Source organism: Tupaia chinensis, unplaced genomic scaffold (genome assembly GCF_000334495.1).
Source record: "Tupaia chinensis unplaced genomic scaffold, TupChi_1.0 Scaffold143584_1, whole genome shotgun sequence".
NCBI classification, from domain to species: Eukaryota; Metazoa; Chordata; class Mammalia; order Scandentia; family Tupaiidae; genus Tupaia; species Tupaia belangeri.
The window spans coordinates 7,635,463-7,661,568 of record NW_006203430.1 but is presented as its reverse complement, the minus strand read 5'-3'; the positions used below and the strand labels follow the sequence as shown (position 1 = coordinate 7,661,568).

The 26,106-nt window shown below is 39.5% G+C and overlaps 1 protein-coding gene across 7 annotated transcripts in view; it reads right to left on the bottom strand.

Annotated features, from left to right (window-relative positions):
* CEP192 (centrosomal protein 192) overlaps positions 1–26,106 on the bottom strand; it is a 134,611-nt gene that overhangs the window by 11,594 nt on the left and 96,911 nt on the right. For all 7 annotated transcript variants that reach the window (XR_001369462.2, XM_014582361.2, XM_014582363.2 and 4 more), the window contains 6 exons: positions 22,592–22,697; positions 21,380–21,587; positions 13,486–13,565; positions 12,539–12,634; positions 5,316–5,435; positions 2,917–3,038 (listed from right to left, as the gene is read on the bottom strand). Coding sequence is in view for 6 of the 7 variants with exons in the window: in XM_014582361.2 (XP_014437847.1) it covers positions 2,917–3,038; positions 5,316–5,435; positions 12,539–12,634; positions 13,486–13,565; positions 21,380–21,587; positions 22,592–22,697 (732 nt within the window). In the remaining variant the exon portion in view is untranslated. The remainder of the gene's footprint in view (positions 1–2,916; positions 3,039–5,315; positions 5,436–12,538; positions 12,635–13,485; positions 13,566–21,379; positions 21,588–22,591; positions 22,698–26,106) is intronic.

Below are 26,106 nucleotides of genomic sequence, written 5' to 3'. Positions count from 1 at the left end.
CCATAGAAGGTGCTAGGTTAGGTGATGCTTCAAAAGCGCTGCTGTAAGCCCACGCCACCCTGCCATTAAAGCCTGGCTCTCTACTTGTCTCAAACCTCATTTGTATTGAGGTGGTCCATTCACATCAGTTTAGTTCATGTTATCTGGACTAGTCACATTATAGCCCACTGGCTGCTCCTAACTGCTTCTGGGCTACAGACCATATATTCTGAGAGCCTGATATAAGCTCTGGCCTCTTGGCAGCTTTTGATGGTGGTTAGCACTTCCTACTGCCTTGGCTTCCTGATTCCACACCACTAACTCTAACTTCTGTGGCCACTCTCAGGTCTCTGAAGGCTCACCTCCACTCCCTCGCCTTCCTACCGCTGTTTCCTAAGGTCTGGCTCTGCTTGCACTGTACTCTTCTTAGCAACTCCATCCTGCAGTGGACTCATGGATCTTATATATACCTACATGAAGTCTAGACCTATACCTTTAGCTAAGGCTTAGACTCTAGGCAATAAACCTATATATTCAGTCACTACACAATTATCTCTCTGGGTATCTCAAAAGATATCTCAGTCTCTACAGATAAAAAAAATTAAACTTATGATCTTTCTCTTCAAACCAGATCTTCCCCTTATATTTTCAGTTTCCAAGAATGGCATCTGGAGCCAGCCTTGACATCGTCTTTATCATTCACATTCCCTTATCCAACTTCTCACTGAGGCTCTCAAGTCTGCTTCCTATACATTTCTCAAACCTGTCCACTCATTTCAATATTCCTTGACACTATTGTACTTACTCGTCCTGGACTACTCAGAAGTAGCTCTGCCTTCTTTCTCTATATCCCCTTGTCTCCTAATCAGTCCCTACTACAATTAGAGGATTTTTCTATTGATAATCAAATCTGATCATATCATGCCATGGCTCCCAACAGCTCTCAGGGTGGTCTGCGGGCTGCCCACTTTCCTCTCCAGTCTCACCGCACCACACTGTTCTCTCATCCCACATGCGCCCAAACCTGGGAATCTCTTGATTACTCGAAAGTCAACAATCTCTACCACCCTGTCCTTCACATAGCTGGACATTTCTACATACTTCATTTAGGCTATTTCAATTCCTACTCCTCAACTTCAATGTCCTTTTTCAGGAAATATTTCCCAGATTCTACAAACCGAGCTCCTGCCTGTCATGTTTTCCTATGTTTCCCATCACTTTTCCATGGTTTGTAATCAAACAGGTTACTGAGATTATGGTTTGCTACGGTTCCTCCTTGAGAAGAGCATCCACTGCAGCAGGAACAGAGAACTCTGCTCGCTCTCGTTTGTCTCCAGTTCCGATACACAGCACTCAGGAAGTATGCAATGACTGCACACTGACGGCACAGAGGGAGGAGGCTAAGAACATAGATTCCCTAACGGTTCTAATTTCTTCCAAAATGTAGTATTTGCTCTTATAACAAAATAAATGACCAAATTTAAATCCAACAGATATCTAACATATATTTTTCTTCCAAGCATCTTTCTCCAGAATAAAATTAAATTTTATTAAAGATTAAAAAGAACATTTTTATTAGCTATAATATACAAATAATATCATTAAAGCTGTTAGTTGCTGATACAAAGTTCACATTTTGAAGTTTTTAGGAATCTAGTGCTTGTTTAATATAAGTACAACAGCTTCAAGAAAACTAGTTGGCAGGTTATTCATAATAAGGTTTTTACCATGGGGCACATGTGCTTCCCAGAGACAGAGAGAGGGAAAATGAGAAATCACTCTCCAGGTAGATGACCATGCCACAATCCCTTCACCTCCATTCTCCTCTCAAGATTTTTGGAATACACACATGCCCAGTGTGATTTTTCAAGCCTCTGGGTCTAGGATTTGAACCATGGTCGACCATGTGGGATCCAGCGCATTAGCCACCATGACACCTGCTGGCCCCAAGGCAGGTTATTTTAAAGTTAACCACATGTTTATCATGTGTGACCAGCAATTTTGAGTAAAATTAGGTATTATTTTTTTTTTACCCCAAAGAAACAAAAATATGTCCAAAAAAATACACACAATATAATGTTCACGGCACTCTAATTCAAAATTGCCTCAAATTATAAGACGTCCAAATATCAGCAGGGGATCCAGCAGTTAGCATAATGGCTATGTCACTGGACTCCCACGTAGTCGACCGCGGTTCGCGTCCCACACCCGGTGACTTAAAACTCACGCCGGGCACATGCGTGTGCGTGCCCAAGATCCCGAGAGGAGAATGGAGAAGGGATTGCGGCGTGACCATGCCCCCTCGGGGGTGATTTCTCGCTTTCTGTCTCTCTGTCTCTGTCTGTCTGGTGAGCGCACGTGCCCTATAGCGAAAATCTCTCCAAAAAGAAAAAAAAAATTAGGAAAAATGAATAAATTGTAATACATTCATATAATAGAATACTAAACAACAAACAATAACGAACTAATAAGTCTGAAACCAATGAATCCTTAAGACAGTATTTTGAGGGGACAGCAGATGGCGTGATGGTTAAGGGCGCTGGACTCCCACAGTCATTTGAGGTTTGAGTCCTAGACCTGGTGGTTTGCTTTCTCACTTTCTCTCTCTCACTCTGGTCAAATTAAATAAATAAAATAAAATAAAAATAAATAAAGTTAAATAGAATGATTCTTAGGAAAAAAAAAAGAAAGCAGCCAGAGTGTACATGTACATGAAGTTCAAGCAAAATCAGTCTCTGATAATAGAAATTAAAACACAACAAACTTTGACAGCAAAGAGACACATTAGAACTTTCCAGGGTGAGAGAAATATTCTGCACCTTGGTTAGAGTATTAATAACCTATATGAACTGATAAAGTCATTGGGCATGTCACTGAATATAACTATACCTCAATAAAGTACTAGAAAAAAGTCTTAAGAATGATGAAACAACATACCCAGGTATGAGGGTAGATGCCTCTGACACAGCTCGTCTTCGGGATTTAACTAAATTATCTATTTTAACAAGAGTATCCATGGAAATAGATGTGCTCTCAGACTCATTTTCTGCTCTGACACTCTGTGTAGAAAAATCACAGGGTGGGGGAAGAGAAATTAACACTGTAGGGAAAACAGATATTCACATATTTGAATTTTATCATTTCCTCTAAAAATTATAAAAGGAGACTTAAGATTTTTAAATCACCTAAATTACAAACCCTGTACTATATACTGTCTATTCTGTCTCAACACACTTACACACACACACACACACACACACAAACATGCACAGTGCTTTTTTTTTTTCCATTAAAACATTTTTTAACCTTTTTTAAATTTATGTATTTATTTGTTGTGATTTTCAAGTTGCCTGGTCTGAGACTTGAACTGTGGCAGGCCATGTGGGAATCCAGAGCCTTAGCTGCCATGCCACCTATGGGCCCCAAACCCAGTGTTTTACATAATTAAGTCAAACATGAGTTTCATGTGACAATGGAGACATACCTAGAACTTAAACATGCCAATCAACAAAACAAACAACATTATGGGGATACACAGTAGAATCAGTAAAGCAGGAATAATGCCAAAAAAAAAAAATTCTGCATTTAAAAAAAAATTTTATAATTTATTTACATCTATTGTTGTACATCATTGTAGGGTACAATTTGGATTCTCAAAGCATGCATGCAGTGTACAATCATCAAACCAAATAATACCATATACATCATTTTCAACAAAGGACAAAACATCATGATGTATAACATTAATTTTGCTCTATTGTTTTTTCTTTCTTTTTTCATTTCTTTTTTTTGGAGATATATATATATATACACACACACACACATACATACATACATACAAGACTGGTAATTGCTTGTTCTTTTCAGTCTGTTGTGATATGCCATTCTACAACCCATTTACCCCATCTACCTGCATTCCTTTGGCTGTCAAATGTTTTTTTTTTTTTCTGGAATCCCTCCTGTCTCCTACCCTACACCCCTCATACAGTCTCTGGTATATAGAGTTGTCTTCTCTATTTATGTCTTCAAATCTTTCAATTTCTGTCATAGAGCGCAAACATTTGATATACATTGAGTGAGGACATGCAGTGTTTGTCTTTCATAGTCTGGCTTATTTCACTCAGGACTTCATCTTCTAGATTCAATCACTCTGTACCAAATGATAAGATCTTATTATTCTATATGACTATTATTCCACTGTATATGTGCCACATTTTTAAAATCCACTCATCAGCTGTTGGACGCTTAGACTGATTCATGTCACGGCTATCATGAATAATGCTGCAATAATGTGCAAGTGGCTTTCCAACTGAGTGATTTCCCATCCTTTGGGTAAAGACCCAGGAGTGGGATTACTGGGTCATATGGTAGTTCTACTTGTAATTTGTGGGGTTTTTTTTTTTTTTTTTTCCTGTTTGTATTTTGTGGGGTTTTTTTTTTTTTTTCCTGTTACAGTTTTGCTACAGGGTACGTGCACTCACCGGAGATAGACAGAAAGAGAGAGAGAGAGAAAGTGAGAACGCACACTCCAGGGAAGATGGACACATCACAATCCCTTCTCTTCCATTCTCGTCTAGGGATTCTGGTCATGCAAGCACTCATGCCCAGTGTGTTTTTCTAATCTTTGGGTCTGGGACTAGAACCACACAGTTGACCATGTAGAATCCAGCTGGTATGGTATGCCTTCACCACCATACCACCAGCTGGCCCTCAACTGTAAAATTTTGAGGAACCTCCATATTGTTCCATATATTCCACACTGGCTATTAATTTACATTCCCACCAACAGTGCAGGAAGGTTCCCTTCTCATTACAACATCATGCCAGCACTAGTTGTTCTTTGTTTTTTCAATCATAGACATTCTTACTGGTGTTAAGTGATACCTCATTGTTGTTTTAATTTATATTTCCCTTATGATAAGAGATGTTGAACTTTTTTTCATATATTTTTTGGCCATTCATATATCTTCCTTTTAAAGTTGTCTAATAAGGTCAATTGCCAATTTTTAAACTGGATAACTAGTTTTTCTGCAGATAAGTTGCTTGTGTTCCTTATATATCACCTTCTGCATTTTCAGGCCATATTTTAAAAACCAATTATTTATTTAATTTAATTAATTAATTTATTATTTCTAAATTCTTAGCTATAGGGTACATGCACTCACCAGAGAGAGACGAAAAGAAAGCATGCCTCCAGAACCACAGTCAGTTATGTGGAAGTCCAGAGTCTTAACCACCATGCCACCTAGTGGCCCAGGCCAATTATTTTGTGACAGTTTTACTTAGTGTTTTTAACAAATACACAATAACATGTTCACATTCACTGTAATACTCACTTGTCCAGAGAGCTGAAATCTCAATGTGTGTTTCATGTGAGGCTCTTTAAGAGGATGACATTCAACATCCCAGAACTGGGCATAATTCCCTTTATCTCTGGGCAAAAATGTGATGGAGACCTACACAAAACATATCCAGAAGAGAAACTTAGACACAAAATATTATATACAGGTAGTTAGAACCAATTAAAAATTTTGATATGAAGAAATTAAAGTAAAAAATGCTTTCACATTGGTTGGTTTTCCCACTACTTGAAAAATAATTTGAATAATTTTATTTCTAGTGGGCTTATTCTTATGCCACATCCAATATACATTTTTGTTGAAGGTTTTTTATAATGTAGTCTTCAAAATCTACAGTAAATGCTTTTCTGGAGAAAAATGATTATCCAGAATCATTATAGCTGTCAAGTACAAGAGAAAGAACTTATCACAAAAACACAAGCCACTCTCATCTCAATGCTTATGGAACCCTCTGCTGGCCAAGCAGAAAAAGGACAAGGGTCTAGCAAGAGTCATTAATTGTAGAGAAATTACTATTACTATGTAACAGTGAAGGGAGGGTGGGCAGTAACAGGAAGTAGAATAAGAACCATTAAACTAAATAATAAAAACTTTTGTTATGACTAACCTCAGAGTATCAGTCAGAGCCAGTTACCCTGACTAGACAGCTCAAGGTTATATATGTCCTGAATGTGCATAATCTGTAAAAATAGCTCAATAATGAGAAAATTTTAATATTTAAAATTTGTATTTTAGGGACCAGCAGTTGGTATAATGGCTATGTTGGACTCCCATGTAGTCGACCCCGATTCAAGTCCCGGACCCAGTGGCTTAAACTCACACTGGGAATGTGTGCGTGTGCCCAAGATCCAGAGAGAAGAACGGAAGAGAAGGGATTGCAGCATGGTCAACCCCCTGGGGGGTGATTTCTCACTTTCTGTCTCTCTGTCGCTCTGTCTTTCTGGCAAGCAGACGCACCCTACAGCAAAAACCTCTCCCAAAAAAAAGGTATTTTATAACATTTGCCACCATTAAGAGCCTTAATTTTATGGGAACTAGCAATTAGCGTAATGACTATGTCGCTGGACTCCCATGTAGTCGACCGCGGTTCGCGTCCCAGACCCGGTGGCTTAAAACTCACGGCAGGCGCATGTGCGTGTGTGCCCAAGATCCTGAGAGGAGAATGGAGGAGAAGGGATTGCGGCGTGGCCATTCCCTCTGGGGGGTGATTTCTCGCTTTCTGTCTGTCTGGCAAGCGCACGTGCCCTGTAGCGAAAACCTCTCCAAAAAAAAGAGCCTTAATTTTATCAAATAATTTTGTGTTACTAATACTGATCACCAATTAGATTAACAATGAATTTTTTATCTCTGAGTCTAGACTTAAATAATCATTAAGACGTTTAAATGACCTAATTTCTGCCCATGTGGAACATAAATAACGCAGCAAGTTTGAGTTTAAGATATCTAAGAGCATAAAGTCACAGGCAGGACTGGTCAAAGAACAGTACTAAGTTTAGGGAATTACACTAAGAGAATACACTGAGAAGATAAAGGAACGAAAGTTGAAAATAACCATGTCTTGAATGGTGAAGATATAGCATTATCTCAAACAATTGAGAGTACCATGTAATACCAATTTCCGCCTTCAAACAAACCAAAACAAAGAGAAGGGAGAAAACTAACACTGTTACACTCAAGGTATGTACTGGGAACTTTAATGTTCATTACTTCATTTAATCCTTACATCAAACCAAAAATATGTTTTTAAAAAAGGATGTCATATTAACGGGTTATAACTAATTAACTTTTTTCTTCCTTCTGGGTTATTATTATACACATCGGTTTTGTACTATTTGGTATTACTTTCCTAAACAGTTTCAGATGTGCTTTGTTTGCTGTTTCATCCCTAATACAAACTAAGAAACCAGACTTAGCATCCATTTGACAAAGATTTATTATCTACAACGTGGTAAACAGTTCAGTGCAGGATATACAGTGATTAACACTACAACCAAAGCCTTCATGGAGCTTACAGTTTCATGTTTATTTTATGAAATGGAGGAATCGTTTTCCTTTTCTTTTTAACAGCCTTATGGAGATTCAGTTCACAACTATATGTATCATTCACACTTAAGTGTTCTATATATTATGATGTTTCAACATCTTAATAAAACATTTTGGTGAGGTCAGTCACTTTGTACAAGGTAGCAAAGGGCTCAGCCAGTAGCACATCTTTGATATGCCAACCAGTCAATGCAGAGCCACAGCTCCTCCTCAAATCGCAGGGAGGCAATGTCTTCTCTGCTTTAGTCATCCCATGGCCAGGTACCAGGCAACTACAAACCACCTCTATGTTCAGAAACTGCCAAAAATATTAACTAGTCAGCTCTATACTATTTGCCATGCCCTGTCTTACCTTTCCCATGGACACCCCAACAAAGGCTGGGTCTAAGCGATTGCCTTACTCCTGTCTTCTGCTGCCTGACCACCCTGGTGTTCCTGGATGGCATGCGGTAACCTCCTCTCCAGAACCTGTGAGTATAATAAACTTTGCTTTCTTGTGCCTCTCCTATGTCTCCTCTTGTAACCACACCTGACTGACCAACACATACATAAAAGAACACAAAATATAACATTCACCTGTATCAAGTAGGTACAGTCAGTGGTTTTTAGTATATTTAAAGAACTGTCCAGTCATCATTACAATCACATCTTAAAACATTTTCAACAATCCAAAAGGAAATTCTTTACCATCAGTAGTCACTGTCCATTCTCCACTCTCACCCCTAAACCTTAGTAACCACTCACCTACTTTCCATCTTTATAGATTTACCTTTCACATGATATGTGATTCATTTATTTATTGGAGAGGTTTTTGCCATAGGGCGTGTGCGCTCGCCAGAAATATATTGACAGACAGAGAGACAGAAAGCGAGAAATCAACCCCCGGGGGGATGGTCACGCCGCAATCCCTTCTCCTCCATTCTCCTCTCAGGATCTTGGGCGCACACGCACACACGCCTGGCGTGAGTTTTAAGCCACCAGGTCCAGGACTCAAACAGCGGTCGACTACACAGGAGTCCAGCAACATAGCCATTACGCTAACTGCTGGTCCCCACATAATATGTGATTTTTTTTTTTTTTTGGAGAGATTTTTTGCTATAGGGCACATGTGCTCACCAGGAAGAAAAGACAGAGAGATAGAAAGCAAGAAATCACCCTCTAGGGGGGATGGCCACCCCACAATCCCTTCTCTTCCATTCTCCTCTCAGGATCTTGGGCACGCACGCACACGTGCCCAGCATGAGTTTAAGCCACCAGGTCTGGACTCGAACCATCGACTACATGGGAGTCCAGCGACACAGCCATTACGCTAACTGCTGGTTCCAGCATTTATTTATTTATTTATTTTTTAGAGGTTTTTGCTATAGGGTGTGTGCACTTACCAGAAAGACAGAGAGACAGAAAGCGAGAAATCACCCCCACAGGGGGATGGCCATGCCGCAATCCCTTCCCCTCCATTCTCCTCTCGGGATCTTGGGCACAAACACGCACATGCCTGGCTTGAATTTAAGCCACCAGGTCTGGGACTCAAACCATGGTTGACTACATGGGAGTCCAATGACACAGTCATTATACCAACTGCTGGTCCCATCATTTGGCATGTTTTCAAAGTTCATTCATTCAGTACTATGTAGCAGTAACTTTATTTCTTTTCATTGCCAGATGATATAGCATTGCATAGATATACCACATTGGGTTTATCTGTTTATCAGTTGATGATCATTCAAGTTATTCTCTACTTTTTTTTTTTTTTTTTTGGCTGTTGTAAATAAGTCTACCACGAACAAACATGCTCAAGTTTTCATTTGAACACCTGTTTCAATTCTTCTGCTATATATCCAGAAATGGAATTGTTGGGTTATTCAGTTAAGCTTAATGAACCATCAAACTGTTTTCTACAGAGGCTGTACCACTTTACTCGCACCAGTCAACGTATGAGGGTTTCAAATTTCTCCACAGCCTCGCCAACAGCTATTATTGTCTGTCTTTTTTAAGTCAGCCATCTTAGTGGGTATGAAATGATAGCTCATTTCTGGTTTTGATTGTATTTTGCTAATGACTTGTTTTCTTACACATCTTTCCATATGCTTTTTGGCTACTGACTTATCTTGGGAGAAATGTCCACTCAAATCATCTAGTCATTCATTAAATTGATTCATTTGCCTTTATATAATTTGCCTTTATATATTTTTTTAAATTATTTTTTATTTTAACTTTATTTTTTATTATTATTTTCCAATTTGATTACAGAGAGAAAGAGTGACAGAGAGAGAGAGAGAGAGAAAGGAAGCCACCAGGTCCAGGACTTGAACCACAGTTGGCCATGTGGGAGCCCAGTGCCTTTAACCATCATACCATCTGCCAGCCCCATTTGCCTTCATATTCAATTGTTTACTACATCTTCTGGACACAAGTCCTTTGTAAAATATATGATTTGCAAATATTTTCTCTCACTTTGTAGGTAACCTTTTCACTTTCTTTTTTTCTTCTCTTTTCTATTTATTTATTATTTATTGTCTTTTGTCATAGAGCATGTGCACTTACTGGAGAGAGACAGAGAGAGACAGTAAGAGGGAAAGTGAGAAAGCACCCCGAGGAGAGATGGTCACGCTGCAATCTCTTCTCCTACATTCTCCTCCTGGCATTTTGGTCATACATGCCCCCACATACAGCATGATTTTCAAGCTGCCAAATCCAGGACTCAAACTGTGGTTATCCATGTGGGAGTCCAGTGCCTCAACCCACTATGCCACCTGCTGACCCTTTTTTTAACGTCCTTGATGGTGCCACTTTGTTGCACTAATGTTTCTCATTTTGATAATTCATCTAGTTTTTTTCTTTTCTGGCTTATACTTTACTGGTGTCATATTTCAGAAAACAATGGTTAACCTAAGGTCATGAAATTTCACTCCTGTTATTTTCTAGGGATTTTATAGTTATGGTTCCTACATTTAGAGTTAATTTTTGTATATGGTGCTATGTAAAGGTCCATCCTAATTATTTTCCATGTGGACGTCCATTTGTCCCTGCATCATCTGTTGAGAAACACCCCTTCCCCATTGACTTGTCTTGGTACCCTAACTTAAAAAAATCAATTGACCAAAAAAAAAAAAATACATCAATTGACCATAAACATAAGAGTTTATTTTGGAACTCTCAATTCTATTCCATGTGTCTGTGGAACTCTAGATGTCTACTACAGTTTTGAATACTATAACGTAGTAGGTCTTAAAAATGGAAGGCATATGTCTCCCAACTTTGATCTTTTGGATAATTATTTTTATTTTAGGTCCCTTGCATATCTATATGAATTTTAGAATCAGCTTGTCAATTTCAAAGCAAAACAAAACAAATAAAATAAAAAGAAAACAAGCAAACAAACAAAAACACCTGGGGCTTTGACTGGACTTATGTTGAATCTGTAGATCAATTCAGATAGTACTGTTGTTTTAACGTTAAGTCTTGCAATCCATGACATTTGCTGCTGCAATCTCTTCTCTTATGCTAACTTTTGTTGAGTAATGTGCCCTGTTCACTTCTTTGCTTCTGTTGTGATTTAAGAAACTAAATAAACCATACTTACAGAACTGTGTGTCTTTAACAAAACAACAACAAAAACTGTATAAGAAACCCTCTGAAAGCCTATTATACAGACCCTGTAAAAGACACAGAGTCTGCAATAACTACAGCTGCTCTGACTCTGTTTTAATTAGTTATGAGTTCAGTGCTATATTTGAGATCAGATTAGAAGTCTGACAATAAATGGGCCAGTAGCACATTAAGTGCTACAGTGCAAATGAGTTTTAGCAAGCAGAATAAAAAGGTTTATTACTGAGATCAGTGAATGACTAGTGTCACTGGGAGATACTTCAAAAGACTATGTCAGGTCTAGAAATGAATTAAAATTTCAGAGGGTCATAGTAGCTAAAGGGATCTGTCACCCATAAAAATATACTGTTAACTATGTTAAGAACACTGAGTTATTTCGAGCCTTGGTAGCTTTTTCTGGCAATGACTAGTAGACAAAACTATAGCCCAGATGAGTGAAGTGTGTGGTAAGTGTTGGCAGTCTACAATCTTTATCATGAAACACTATGTCTGATTTAGCTGATGACTTTTTCACACAAAGGTGTTCTGCTGCAGGGCAATATGAATATGCTGCCTTACATCAGGGCAAGCCTCTTCTCTTATGGGCAGGCTGGCTCTGCAAGTAGCACCAGTCTTGGTAAAATGAACTAAAATAGGTGGGATCCTGGATGATTCACTTTAGGTTCTTACCAAGTGGTTATAAAAAGAATATCAAGAGGGACCAGCAGTTAGCATAACGGCTATGTCGCTTAACTCCCATGTAGTCTAATGCAATTTGAGTCCCGGACCTGGTGGCTTAAATTCACACCGGGCACGTGTGCGTGCATGCCCAAGATCCCAAGAGGAGAATGGAGGAAAAGGGATTGCAGCGTGGCTATCCCCCCTGGGGGGTGATTTCTCACCTTCTATTTCTCTGTCTCTCTCTGTCTTTCTGGCGAGCGCATGCTCCCGATAGCAAAAAGTTCTCCAAAAAAAAAAAAAAACCACGAATGTCAAGAGACCAGCAGATGGTGCAATTGTCATGCTGCTGGACTCCCACGTAGTCGACTGCAGCAGGAGTCCCAGACCCAGTGACTTAAAACTTATACCAGGTATGTGTGCATGTGTGCCCAAAATCCTGAGAGGAAAATGGTGGAGAAGGGATTGTGGTATGACTACACCACCACCCCCGGAGGAGGGGTGAATTCTTGCTTTCTGTCTCTCTCTCTCTGGCAAGCATACATGCCCTATAGCAAAAAATCTCTCTCTTAAAAAAAAGGGGCCACCAGGTGGCATGGTAGTTAAGGTACCAGATTCCCACATAGCCAAAGTGGTTCGAGTCCTAGTCCTAATGGCTTGAAAATCACACTGGGCAGATGTGCGTGCATGCCCAAAATCCCAGGAGGGGAATGGAAGAGAAGGGACTGCAGAGTGGTCATTCCCCCCTGGATGGTGATTTCTCACTTTCCTTCTCACTATCTGTCTCTGTGTCTCTCTCTCACTCCCCCAGCAAAAATGTGGGAATTTTTTTTGTGCTCTATGGCAAACATCTTTAAAAAAAAAAAAAAAAAAAAAAAAGCAAAACTTACCTTTTGGATTTCGTGGCTTTCTAGTATGCCAGAAATAGGAGAACATCTGAATGCTGCATAGGTAGCTCTAAAAATATCTCCACTGTCATCAACTCCCTGCAAAGTAATCATTTAAACAATCAAATTAAAAATATACAATGTACTGGATTGATTCAACAGTGACACCATTATTTTTCAGGCTATCAATAACACACCAAGCTTAGCAGCAGACAGGAAAGCTCTGTGCATCCTAGCAGTGGGAGTGCCTGCCACTTACCTCATCTCTGCACAAGACCTCACACTGCTGGCACCACCACCCAAGAAGTCACATGCCGGGCTCTTTACGACCTTCCTGGCTAGAGCAATCTTGATGCTATTCACAATGTCAAATGACTATTTTCTCCTCAAAAACCCTGAAAGCCCTACTGCATTTTAATATCCTATGCAATACCAGTACCTGTTCTCTGTGTGTAGCAGGTCCAGTAACTATCTTTTACACACATTTTGCTAGTACTAAACAGTCATTGTTTTAAACAACACAAACAAAAAACTTGATTCAGGCAGTGCCGTGGCAGAGATACTGCAGTAAAAGGTGGGACAACACTCAATGGCAAAGAGCGGTCAACCTATCTAAAAAACTAATCTCCTGGGCTAAAAACATATAATGGTACTTCAAAACACAGGGGAGAAAAATATATGTATGTGCACACACACACATTGCTTTATAATTATTTTAAAAATAAAGTTATTTCAGATAAAAATCAAGGCTAAGAGGCAGTATTACATGAACCAAGCATGTATTTTCACACATTTCATAACTAATCTCTCAAAACTACCTTGTGTAAAAAACATGGGCAAGTATCATCCCCATCTATAGAAAAAAACAAACAAACAAATGAACAAGTAAATGAACTGGTGGAACAAACCACAAATGATATCAATCAATACTCAAGGCAATCATGACTGACCTTGACATAAGGTGGAGCTAAAGAGGACAGGTGCCACTTCACAGTTGTGGTGCCATGATTCTCAAGTTCCAGACAATTCTCTAAAAAAAACACGCATCAAAATTCAAAATGAGAGAGGTCAGAGAATATGCAGATAACTATGACAGACCTTGCTATATCACAGGGGGAAATACAACCATTAGACCCCTACAGGAGTACAATAGGAACTACAGCATTTTTGTAAAATATTGCAAATGCCAGATATTCTATTTTGGATTTTCTTTCAAGTGTAATGCAAAGATACTGAAAAGCTTATGCAAGGGGACAATAAGGAAAGAATCAGAGGATGTCGTGCAGAAAAGATTGGGATCTGTTCCAGTGAAGGGCCTTGCCATACGGCAGGCCGCTTACAGCTGGAGGCTGTGAGGCAGAGACCCATGGCTTATCCTCTCCCTTACTTTCCTTTGAACTCTCAGGTGAGTTGACTGGGACATTGAGAAGACTTTGTGTCCCTCCCCACCACATCAGGATATCTCTTCCAGTACAGAGATACTGAGCTGAAAAGAGACTGTGGCTTATCCCCTGCCACACACCTCTGAATTCTAAGATTCAGCATTTTCTAAAGTGCATAGCACATGTGGTGAGCCACACCATCCCTTCTACCTTCCTCAATTAAAGCTCAGCAGCTCAGTCCCAGGCACATCTGTACTCTAGAAACTGGATGACTTTGAATCATCCAAGACCAGTAACAACAGTGCAGGTTGCTGGTGAGCATCAGGGAGGTACAGTAGCAGAGATATCACCAATCACTTACTCCTGCACGCCTATGAAAGCTCAGAATTAACTTGAAGAATTTAGGAAGAAACATATAAATCACCAGATGACTAGAAACCATCATAGAGGCACAAGAAATATGAGCAACCAAGAAAATATCTCTCCCCCAAGGGAAAACATCAATTCCTCATCATCCACAGACAACACAATGGAACTCGTGGAAATGTCAGATAAACAACTCTGATTATTTATAGTGACAAAACTAAATGAGATGCAAGAGACAACAATCTCCAGGAGATGAAGAAGTCCTTTCATGATTTGAAAGACGAAACAGACACCATAAAAAAGAATCAAACAGAATTGTTAGAAATGGAGACAGTGATACAGGAAATTAAAACTTCCCTTAAAATGTGTTTTTTTTTTTCTTTCTTTGGAGAGTTTTTTTTTTTGGAGAGGTTTTTGCTATAGGGCGCATGCACTCACCATACAGAAAGAGACAGAGAGACAAGCGAGAAATCACACCCCAGGGGGGATAGCCATGCCGCAATCCCTTCTCCTCCATTCTCCTCTCGGGATCTTGGGCACGCACACACACGCACCCGGTGTGAGTTTTAAGCCACCGGGGCCGGGACGCGAACCGCGGTCAACTACATGGGAGTCCAGCAACATAGCCATTACGCTAACTGCTGGCCTTTCCCTTGAAACTATTAAAAGCAGATTAGATCATGCAGAAGATGGAATCTCAAATGTAGAAGACAAAACAACTGACCTAGAAAAAATTATCAAAAAGACTGAGAAAACCAAGAAAAATGAGTATAATATACAAGAAATACTAGATACCATTAAACAACCAAACATCCAGATAATTGGTATCCCAGAAGGTAAAGATAATCTCTTCCATGAAATCTTGGAAGAAAATTTCCCAAACCTAGAGAGGCATTTATATATCCAGACCCAAGAAATACAAAGGACCCCACATACAATCAACCAAAGATCTTCTCCAAGGCACATCACAGCCAGATTGACCAAAAGCACAAAGATACTAAATTTGGCAAGAGAGAAATGTCAAGTTACTTTCAAAAGATATCCCATCAGGCTAACGTTGGACCTCTTGTCAGAAACAATGCAAGCAAAAAAAGAATGAGAAATATATTCAAAGTGTTAAGTGAAAACAATTTTAACCAAAAATACTATACAAGGCAAGATTGTCCCTCATATGGGAAGAAAAGACAAAATCATTCTGAGATAAACAAAACCTGAAAGAATTTACCAACACCAGACCAGCTCTTCACAAGGTTCTGAAGGGAGTGCTATACCAGGAAAAATAAAGTCAGACAGATAGCTATAAAAGAACAAAATATACCCAAGAAAATGGCTCACTTAATAATAGGAGCATATCCAGAAATATCAATAATAACACTGAACGTTAATGGATTAAATTCTCCAATCAAGAGACACAGATTGGCTGAATGAATTTAAAAAAAAAAAAAAAAAAGCAGAAATCCTCTATCTGTTGCCTACAAGAAATGCACCTTATGGATAAAGACATACATAGACTAAAAGTGAAGGCTTGAAAAAGATATCCCATGCAAATGCAAATCAAAAGAGGGCTGGAGTTGCAATACTGATTTCAGACAAAATAGGCTTTAAAATACAGACTGTGAGAAAAAGAAGGGCATTATATAATAGTAAATGGCCTAACTCATCAAGAAGATATAATGCTTATAATTATGCACCCAATCAGGAGCACCTAAATATATTAAGGAAAGACTGCTGGTGCGAAAAGGAGAGATAGGTTGTAACATTGTAATTGTGGGTATCTCAACACTGCATTATCTCCTTTTTTTTTTTTTGGAGAGATTTTTATAGGGCGCGTGCACTCGCCAGACAGACAGAGAGAGACATAGAGACAGAAAGCGAGAAATCATCCCTCAGGGGGATGGCACGCCGCAATCCCTTCTCCTCCATTCTCCTCTCGGGATCTTGGGCACACACGCACACGCGCCCAGCTTGAGTTTTAACACCAGGTCCAGGAAGCGAACCGCGTTCGACTACATGGGAGTCCAGCGATATAGCCATTACGCTAACTGCTGGTTCCCTGCATTATCTCCTTTCGACAGATCTTCTAGTCAAAAAATAAGCGAGAGATACAGGACCTAAATGATACTATAAATCAAATGGACTTGACAGACATCTACAGAACTCTCCACCCTAAAGCCACAAAATATACATTTTTCTCACCCTGCATGGAACCTTTCCAAAGACTGATAAGATAGGGTACAAATCAAGCCTTTATAGATTTAAAGACATAGAAACTATATCCAGCATCTTCTCTGACCATGATACAATTAAACTTGATACTAATTTTAGGAAAAATCCTTGAAAATACACAAACACATGGAAACTATACAACCTACTTCTGAATGATTTCCCAACTACTAAAGAAATTAAGTCTGAAAACAAATGGAAACAAATGAGTACAAGAGTTTCCATAATCTAGGGAACACTGCAAAAGCAGTCATAAGAGGGAAATTCATAGAATTAGTGTGCATAAGAAAAGGATGAAAAGGCAGCAAATAGACAACCTAACATCATGTCTCAGGGAATTGGAAAAACAACAACAAAAAAAGAAATGCCAGGAGAAAAGAAATAATAAAGATTTGAGCAGAAATAAATGAAACAGAAAATAAACGAACTATACAGAAAATAAATGAAAGCAAAAGCTGTTTCTTTGAAAAGATTAACAAGATTGACATACCATTAATGAGACTGATTAAGAAGAAGAAAGAAACCAGATAAATCAAATACATAATGAAACAGGCAATATTACAACAGTCACAGTAGAAATACAAAACAACAGTAGAGGATACTATGAACGACTATATGCCAACAAACAAGAGCATGTGGAGGAGATAGATAAATTCCTGGATACATACAATCTACCAAGATTGAATCAGGAGGACATAGAAAGCCTGAACAGACCCATAACAAGCCAGGAAATTTAACTGGTAATAAATAACCTCCCAACAAAGAGAAGCCTGTCCTGATGGCTTCACTTCTGAATTCAATAAAACTTTTAAAGAAGAGATTTAATCTCCATTCTGCTCAAATTATTTCTAAAGATCCAAAGGGAGGAAACCTCCCAAATTCATTTCATGAAGCTCCATCATCCCCATTCCCAAAACAGATAAAGACATGACAAAAAAGGAAAACTACAGACCAAGATCTCTGATGAATATAGATGCAAAAATTCTCAACAGGATACTTGCAAATCGTATCCAACAACATATAAAAAAGATTATTCATCACGACCAGGTAGGCTTTATTCTAGGAATGCAAGGGTGGTTTAACATACACAAGACGATAAACATATTACACCATATTAACAGCAGGAAAGATAAAAACCATATGATCATTTCAATGGATGCAGAGAAAGCATTCAACAAAATATAACATCCATTCATGATTAAGACTCTTAGTAAGACTGGCAATAGAAGGGTCATTTCTCAACAAAATAAAAGCTATATATGAAAAACCTATAGCTAACATTATACTGAATGGGGAAAAACTGAAAGGTTTTCCACTAAAAACTGGTACAAAACAAGGCTGTCCACTTTCTCCACTTCTTTTCAGAACTGGAAGTCCTAGTCAATGCAATCAGAAAGAGAATAATATAAAAGGCATTCAAAGAGGGAAAGAAGATTTGAAAATATCTGTATTTGTAGATGACATGATGGTATACATAGAAGACCCAGGGATACCCATAGTATCCATGAGAAAACTTCTCAAAGTAATAAATGAATACAGTAAAGTGGCAGGATACAAAATCAACCTCCAAAATTCTACAGCATTTCTGTATACAAACAACAAGCTGATTAAGGTAGAACTGAAGAGAGGAATCCCTTTTACCTTAGCCACAAAATGTATAAGATACCTAATAATAAACCTAATCAAGTAAGTCAAAGACCTTTACAAAGAAAACTATAAATATCTTAAAAAAGAAATTGAAAAAGACACCAAAAAGTGGAAGGAAATCCCATGTTCCTGGATTAGAAGAATTAACATAATCAAAATGGCAATTCTACCCAAATTAGTCTACATATTTAACACAATTTCAATCAAATTACCAGAGACATTTTTCATAGATCTAGAAAAGACAATCAGAAAATTTCTCTGGAATCATAAAAGACCTCGTATTGCAAAAGCAATCCTGGCAAGAAAAGTGGCATCTCACTCCCTGATCCCAAAATATACTATAAAGCTGTGATAATCAAAACAGCAAAAAAAAAGGTGTATAAAAAAAAAAGGATAGTATTGGAAAAAAAAAAAAAAAAAAAAACCAGACAGGTGGGCCAGTAGAACAGAGACCCCAGAAATAAACCCCAAAAGATACAGCCAACTGATTTTTGACAAAGGATACCAGTCAATCCAGTGGGAAAAGGAAAACCTCTTTAGCAAATGGTGCTGGAAAAACTGAGTATCCACCTGCAGAAAGATGAAACTGGATCCCATCTTTCACCATTAACAAAAATCAACTCAAAATCGATCAAAGATCTGAACCTAAAACCTGAAATACAGGCAGAAAACACTGAGGAAACTCTGGGAGACATTGGGGTGGGAAAAGACGTCTTAAGTAAGACCCCGCAAAGCACAGGCAATAATTCCCCAGACACATGGGATTACATAAGATTAAGAAATTTCTGCACAGCAAAGGGTACAGTAATTAGTATGAATCAACAACCATAGGAAATGGGAGAATATTTTTGTAAATTAAGCCTCAGATAAGGGACTGATAACCAGAATATACAGGGAACTCAAGTGGCTTACCAAACAAACAAACAAACAAACAACGATTAGCCCAATTAAAATATGGGAAAATGAGCTTAACAACTCTCTAAGGAAGACATACAAACAGTCAAAAAGCATACAAGGAAATGCTCAGCATCCCTAATAAGGGAGAACCACAGCGAAATACCCCCAAGCCCCTGTCAGTATGGCAAAGATTAAAAATATAAAAAATGGTATGTGTTGACAGGGTTGTGGTTTAAGAGGAATGAAAGGGGAACTCTTCTACGCTATTGACTGGAATGTAAATTGGTCCAGTCACTGTGGAAAACAATATGGAGGCTACTCAAAGACCTATAAATACAACTACCATATGATCCAGCAATCCCACTCCTGGGTACCTACCAAAAGGACGAAAGAATGCTCAATTGGAAAAGCACTTGCACATCGATGTTTATTGTAGCATTATTTGTGATTATGAAGACACAGAACTGACCCAAATGTCCACGAATAGATGAATGGATTGAAAAAGTGTGGCACATATACTCTATGGACTACTATTCAGCCATAAAAAACAGGACCTTGGTATTTGATAGAAAGTGGTGAATATGGAAGTTTTATTGCTGAGTGAAGTAAGTTAGTCTATAAAAGAGAAACAGTGTATGTCTCCACTTAATATAGACCAACTGCCCACATTCTATGGTAGAGATTGAAAGATTAGAGGATATAAAAGCAGTAAAAAGTTATGGACACTAGAAACAGTGTGGAAGGAGGGTGGGAGAAGGGAAGAGTATACAGAAAGAAACCAGAGAGAAAAAATAGAAAAGCAAGATATTTGTGGGACACAGAAATGGCTTATTATCTGCCGATGGTAATGTGTATAGTATTCTCAACTGGTCTGGTCTAAGGTTTATTTCACGTTGGGTAATTCTCTTTACAACCCAAATGATGCATAGTGGTAGAATATTTAAAGTAATAATAATATGGAATTTTAAAATAATGAAAAAAAAATAAAGCACACAATATAGTGTCATTAAAAAAAAAAAAAAAAAGATTGCAAAGTGGATAAGGGAGCCCAGGTAAGATGTGATCCCAGCAGCTCTGCTGAGAGATGATGCACAGGGCAGTCTCCATCAGGCCTGGACAGTGGTGATGTGGAAGAAAAGTGGCACCTGATGTATCTGAGAGATGGCATATACAAGCACTTACTGTGCCTGCAAGAGGCCCAGGTCATCAATCATGGATGACAGGAGGTCACCCAGAGAGAACACAGAGAAGGAAGGGCACAGGTACGTCCAGGAAAGAGGAGTCAGCAAAGAAACCTGTAAATGACCAAGTGAGGTAGAGAAAACCAGGAGCACTGAAATAACCAAGGTTGAGAGAAAAAAGTGTTCCAAGGAAGAAGGAATGATTGATAGTGTCCAGAGGTAAAAATAAATAAGTAAATATAAATAAATAAAAGAGCTTCTGGATTTGGCAGGGTTAAGGCTCAACAGCCTGAGGAAGGAGTACAATCCTTTCATTACGAGGCATGTCCACAGGAAGGTGAGGTAGGGATAAGAAAGCAACTCAAGGGAACCAGCAGTTAGCGTAATGGCTATGTCGCTGGACTCCCACATAGTCGACCGTGGTTCGCGTCCCAGACCCGGTGGCTTAGAACTCATGCCAGGCGCGTGTGCGTGCGTGCCCAAGATCCCAAGAGGAGAATGGAGGAGAAGGGATTGCGGCGTGACCATCCCCCCTGGGGGGTGATTTCTCGCTTTCTGTCTCTCTGGCGAGCGCACCCGCCCAATAGCGAAAACCTCTCCAAAAAAAAAAAAAAAAAATGAAGGAAACTCAAGATGATATCTCCAAAAAAAAAAAAAAAAAATGAAGGCAACTCAAGATGATAGAGCTGTTGTGTGCTGATGGTAAGGTATCAAAAAAGTGGAGAAACTGATAACCCAGGAGATAGGAGGGTCAATAGGAGCTACTCAAGAAGGCAAGAATATATGGGCCTAGATAACAAGCAGAGAAGATTCTGTGAGGAAACAGAAACCAGTCCAACAATCCTGGTCAAAGAGCTGGTGAGAGATGAGGAGGGATGATTCTGACCATCATATAAAATCTAAGATCCCAAAAATACAGGTATTAGAACAGAATTATTAAATGCCTTATTTCACATTTTCAGATTGTTAAATACCTAACTCTAGCTCATTATTGAAATGACTGCCAATGACTACTTTTTCTCCTGAAGAAAGCGGGCGGGGGGAGGGGGTAACCTGTACTTATCACTACCTTATGGTAAACTAAGAATAGACCATTAGACTCAACATATTAATAGACATTCAAGTTATATAATTTAGTGATACAATACCTGAAGTTTTACCAGGTTCTGTTGTGGGGAAATTAACAGTCTTGTTTCTTATTTCAACTTTTGTGGGAGGTGGTTTTGTCATTGGTTTTACCAAGTGACTAACTGCAGTCTCTGTTTCTGGGGTAAGAATTCCAAATGGACCAGACGCCAAATGAGTTAAAAGTTCTTTTTGAGTTAAATCTTCACGAATTTGGACTTTCACAATTTTCTGAAAAGAATAAAAGGAAAAGACACAAATATAGCTAACTTTAAAAGAAATAATTACATATTTTAAATCATTAACAGAGGAAAAAATGCCAAACAAATGAAATATTAGTGAATTTTGAAATTAAAGTTTATTCAGATCTCAAACAAAATAAATATTTGCCTCTATCTCCTATTTACTACTACTCCACCGCTTGCCTTTTTTGTTTTTTTGAGAGAGATTTTTGCTATAGGGTACGTGCACTCGCCAGAGAAACAGCAAGTAAGAAATCACCTTCCCCTGGGGGGGTAGATGCAATCCTTTTTCCTCTCAGGATCTTGGGCACACACACACATGCACCTGACATGAGTTTTAAGCCAGCAAGTCCAGGACTCAAACTGCAGGCGACTACGTGGGACTCCAGCAACATAACTGTTACATCACCTGTAATTCCCTCCTTTCTTTCTCTCTTTTTTTTGGGGGGGGAGAGGTTTTTGCCATAGGGCTCGTGCACTTGCCAGAAAAACAGAGAGAGACAGAAAGCGAGAAATCACCTCCCAGGGGGGGATGGCCACGCCGCAATCCCTTCTCTATTCTCCTCTCAGGATCTTGGGCACGCATGCACACGCACCCGGCGTGAGTTTAAGCCACTGGGTCTGGGACTTGAACCACGGTCAGCTACAGGGGAGTCCAGCGACATAGCCATTACACTAACTGCTGGTCCCCCTGTTTTCTTGAAAGCAAATTTTGCAAATCAGCAACATGTCCTAGACTCCACTCTCTTGCATTTACTCTCTATCCCAAGAGAATCATGCAGATCACTAACTGAAGAATCACACAGATCACTATTCTGTACTTGGTGTTCTAATTTAGTAAACCTGATTAATCGGTTTGGCTGAAAGAACAAACACCTTCATTTGAGTTCTGAAATATAAGGGCTAATAAAGATTATTATGAAAAGATGAAACTAAAGCTATAAAAATAACAATGTTGCTCAAAACTTAAAAAAAAATAATTATAACAAGTACCTTCTGTCCATTGTCACAATGTACATAAATCAAACCACTCCATGGGAACATCGATTGCTTTGTGGACAAGGAGGAATTGGGGCTCACAAGAATTTGTAGTTTACTCCTTAAAAGAAAAATTTAGTAATGAAAACCAAGAACATCCTCTACGTCAATAGCAACAATTATGAGAATTATAAATACCATCCTGCCAATGACTAACTGATTCTGTACTGCTCATAAAGGACAGAGACAGAGGTTAGACCCCCACAGTTCCCACACTTGGCCCATCTTGCCCCAAAACCAATCCAATGTCTAACAAAGCACAAACCTATGAACCCCAGGGCAAAACTCATGTGAAAACAAACCACGCCATAAAAATGACATTTAAAATGTATTCAAAATAAAATAAAATTGTGTGGAGCAAAATACCAATACTACAAAAGTTCTGAGTCACTTGGTAATAACTATATATTTTTTTCAGTTTATTTATTTCTTCCATGAGTGAGAGAGAAACAGAGGGGGAGAGAGACAGCATCCCCTGTCAGGTCTTCATGCTGCGATCTATTACTAGTCTCAGCCAGCCCAGAGTCATGGCTGTAGATACACCCAGAATACTCAGAGATCTCTGGACACAAACCCAGAAGCTTTCCAGCTTCACAGAGCAATATATTTGACTGCTGTGCCACTGTCCGGCCTCTAGCAAAAAAGAATGACATAGGGACTTCTGGTGTCTCTGACAGTCATGGCTGCCACTACCACTGCTGCTATCAGTGCTGGGGCGCCCTGTCCCTGGATGAATTGCTCCAAAAGGCAAAGTAGAAAAGACAGGAGGAGCCAAGTGAGAGTCTGAAGTAAAGACTGTGGGGTCTAATGGAGATGTTCCCAGAGTGGGTCTGGTCAGCAGCCAGAGCCACTTTTTATCTCTGTCTTTGTAACTCAAAATGTTCAGAAATGGGGCTGGCAGGTGGTGTGGTGGTTAGGGTGCCGGAGTCCCACATGGCCAACCATGGTTCAAATCGCAGACCTGGCGACTCACTTTCCCTCTCTCTTTCTCTCTCTGGTCAAATTTAAATAAATTAACCACTTAATAAATAATTCTTTAAAAATGTGTACAGGATTTCCAAGGCAGCCTTGCAGATTGGGACCACTTCGTTTATGATCCTGGTTCTTCCTGTTGTCTTTGAGATCGAGAAGTTGCAAACGGAGCAAAAGGAGCAACTGCACAGTGACAGATACATTTAGGGCCTAACACAGGCCTGCTAGGAGGAATGCCAGGGGCTCTACCTTCACTTCCTGGAAAGATCTAGATTGTTACTGCCTGAGCTGTCTTGAGAGAAGCTAGAAACTGAATAGTGTTTGAACTGCTGATTATTTGGATTTTTTAAAAATTATTATTTAATTTTATTTATTAATCCATTTATTTTAAATTGACGAGAGAAAGAGAGGGAAAGTGAGAAAGCAAGTTGGATTTTTCTTTAAATGTTGACACACTGATCTATTTAAACCTGGTGGGGCAAACTCTCCCCACATGGTGTCATGAAGAGACTCTCAATATGCACGATGTTCTCCACACAGTCCTGACTTACTTCTTCTGTCCTCACTCTGACATCAGAGTACAGACATGCGGATAGTTATTTCAGCTCTGGCCACCCCCACCCCGTTCGCTAAACTGCTCCTAACCAGAGGATCTCATTAGTACACTGTTGGGCAGAAACAGATGCCAGTGGAGGGACATAACCCTGTTAATGTATTGGGGTTTTTTTCCCCTTAGATAATAGAGATGCTGGAGAAGGACATGCATACGTTCTGACAGACACAATACGTTACAGCGGGAAGGTGTAGCATAGGGTGGCCACAGTGATTCCCTGTGAGATGAAGAGGCCAGTTGCAGCCTTAGCAACAGGACAGGGACTGAAAGACAGAGCAGGAGTGTCTGTGCTCTGCACACTGTAGTTTACAATCTTCGTGTATTTAAAAAAAAAAAAAATGTCAGTGCTCACTTTTAATATTATTTTTTTCTTTCTTTTCCCCTTCCCTTCCCTCCTTCTCTCTACCTTCCCTTCCTTCCTTCTTTCTCTCCCTTCTCCTCCCCCTCTCCTCCTCTCCCCTCCCCTTCTCTCCCCTTTCTTTTCCTTTTATTTTACTTTACCAGAGAGGGACAGACAGAGAGAGTGAGAAAGCAAGCTGCCAGGTCCGGGACTTGAACTGCATTTGGCCGTGTCAAAGTCCCGTGCCCTTCACCACAACACCTGACAGCCCCTCACTTTTTATATTTAAGTAATAAAAATTATTCTAACTGGAAAAGAAAAAAAAAAAAAAAGAATGAAACAGAGCCAGCTAGGTAACACAGAGGTAACAAGCTGCTCAGTAATGTGGATCCATATGTAAAATCAAGGGTTCAGTTCCCTGGTTGAGCTGTACATGCCAGACATACACGGCCATGACCCTGGCTGGCTGGGAAGGCTCAGGGTTGTGATCACAGTATAAGATCCTGTTGAGGGTGCTCGTCTTTCTTGAGAAATTAATAAACTTAAAAATAAAGACCTCATAAAGGGTAGTAATTTAAAAAAAAGAATGAGGGACCAGCAGATGGTGTAATAGTTACATCACTGGACTCCCACATAGTCGACTGCAATTTGAGCCCCAGACCTGGAGGCTTAAAATTCAAGCTGGGCACATATGCACGAATGCCTAAAATCCTAAGAGGAGCATGGAGAAGGGCCTGCAAAATGGCCATCCCCTCAGGGGGTTATTTGTTGCTTTCTGTCTCTCTGTGGAGTGCACACACCCTATAGCAAAAATCTCTCTTAAAAAAAGAATGGTACAGGGACCAGCAGTTAGCATAATGGCTATGCCGCTGAATTCCCATGTAGTCGACCACAGTTCGATTCCAGGACCCGTTGGCTTAAACTCACACTGGGTACGTGTGCGTTTGTGCCCAAGATCCCAAGAGGAGAATGGAAGAGAAGGGACTGCAGCGTGGCCATCCCCCCTGGGGGGTGATTTCTCGCATTCTATCTCTCTGGCGAGCGCACATGCCCTATAGCAAAAAACCTCTCCAAAAAAAAAAAGAATGGTACAAGTCACAGAAGAAAAAGAATATAATAGCTAGGAAGAACGCAAAGGAAGAGGTTACAGGATGTGGAAAAGGAATACAGAAAAATATTTAGTTCTTTATTACCAAGCCATTCATATTTACTGAGTCATTCAATGTTCTCTTCAGGAGTTTAAATATGAACAATGTGATCAGACCTGTGACCTAAAGGAAATTACCAGTTACAAAAACTATTTCAGTATACAAGTCAAAAACAGTGGCCTAGCTGGTGGCATGGTAGTTAAGGTGTCTAGATTCCACTTAGTCGACTGTGCAGTTCAAGTCCTGGACCCAATGGCTTGAAAAACATGCAGGGCATGTGTCCCAAATCCTGAAATAATGGAGAAGAGAATGTGCTACAGCTATCCTCCTGGGGGGCTACTTTCCCACTTTCCCTCTTCCTATCTCTCACCAGTGAGTATATATATATATATATATT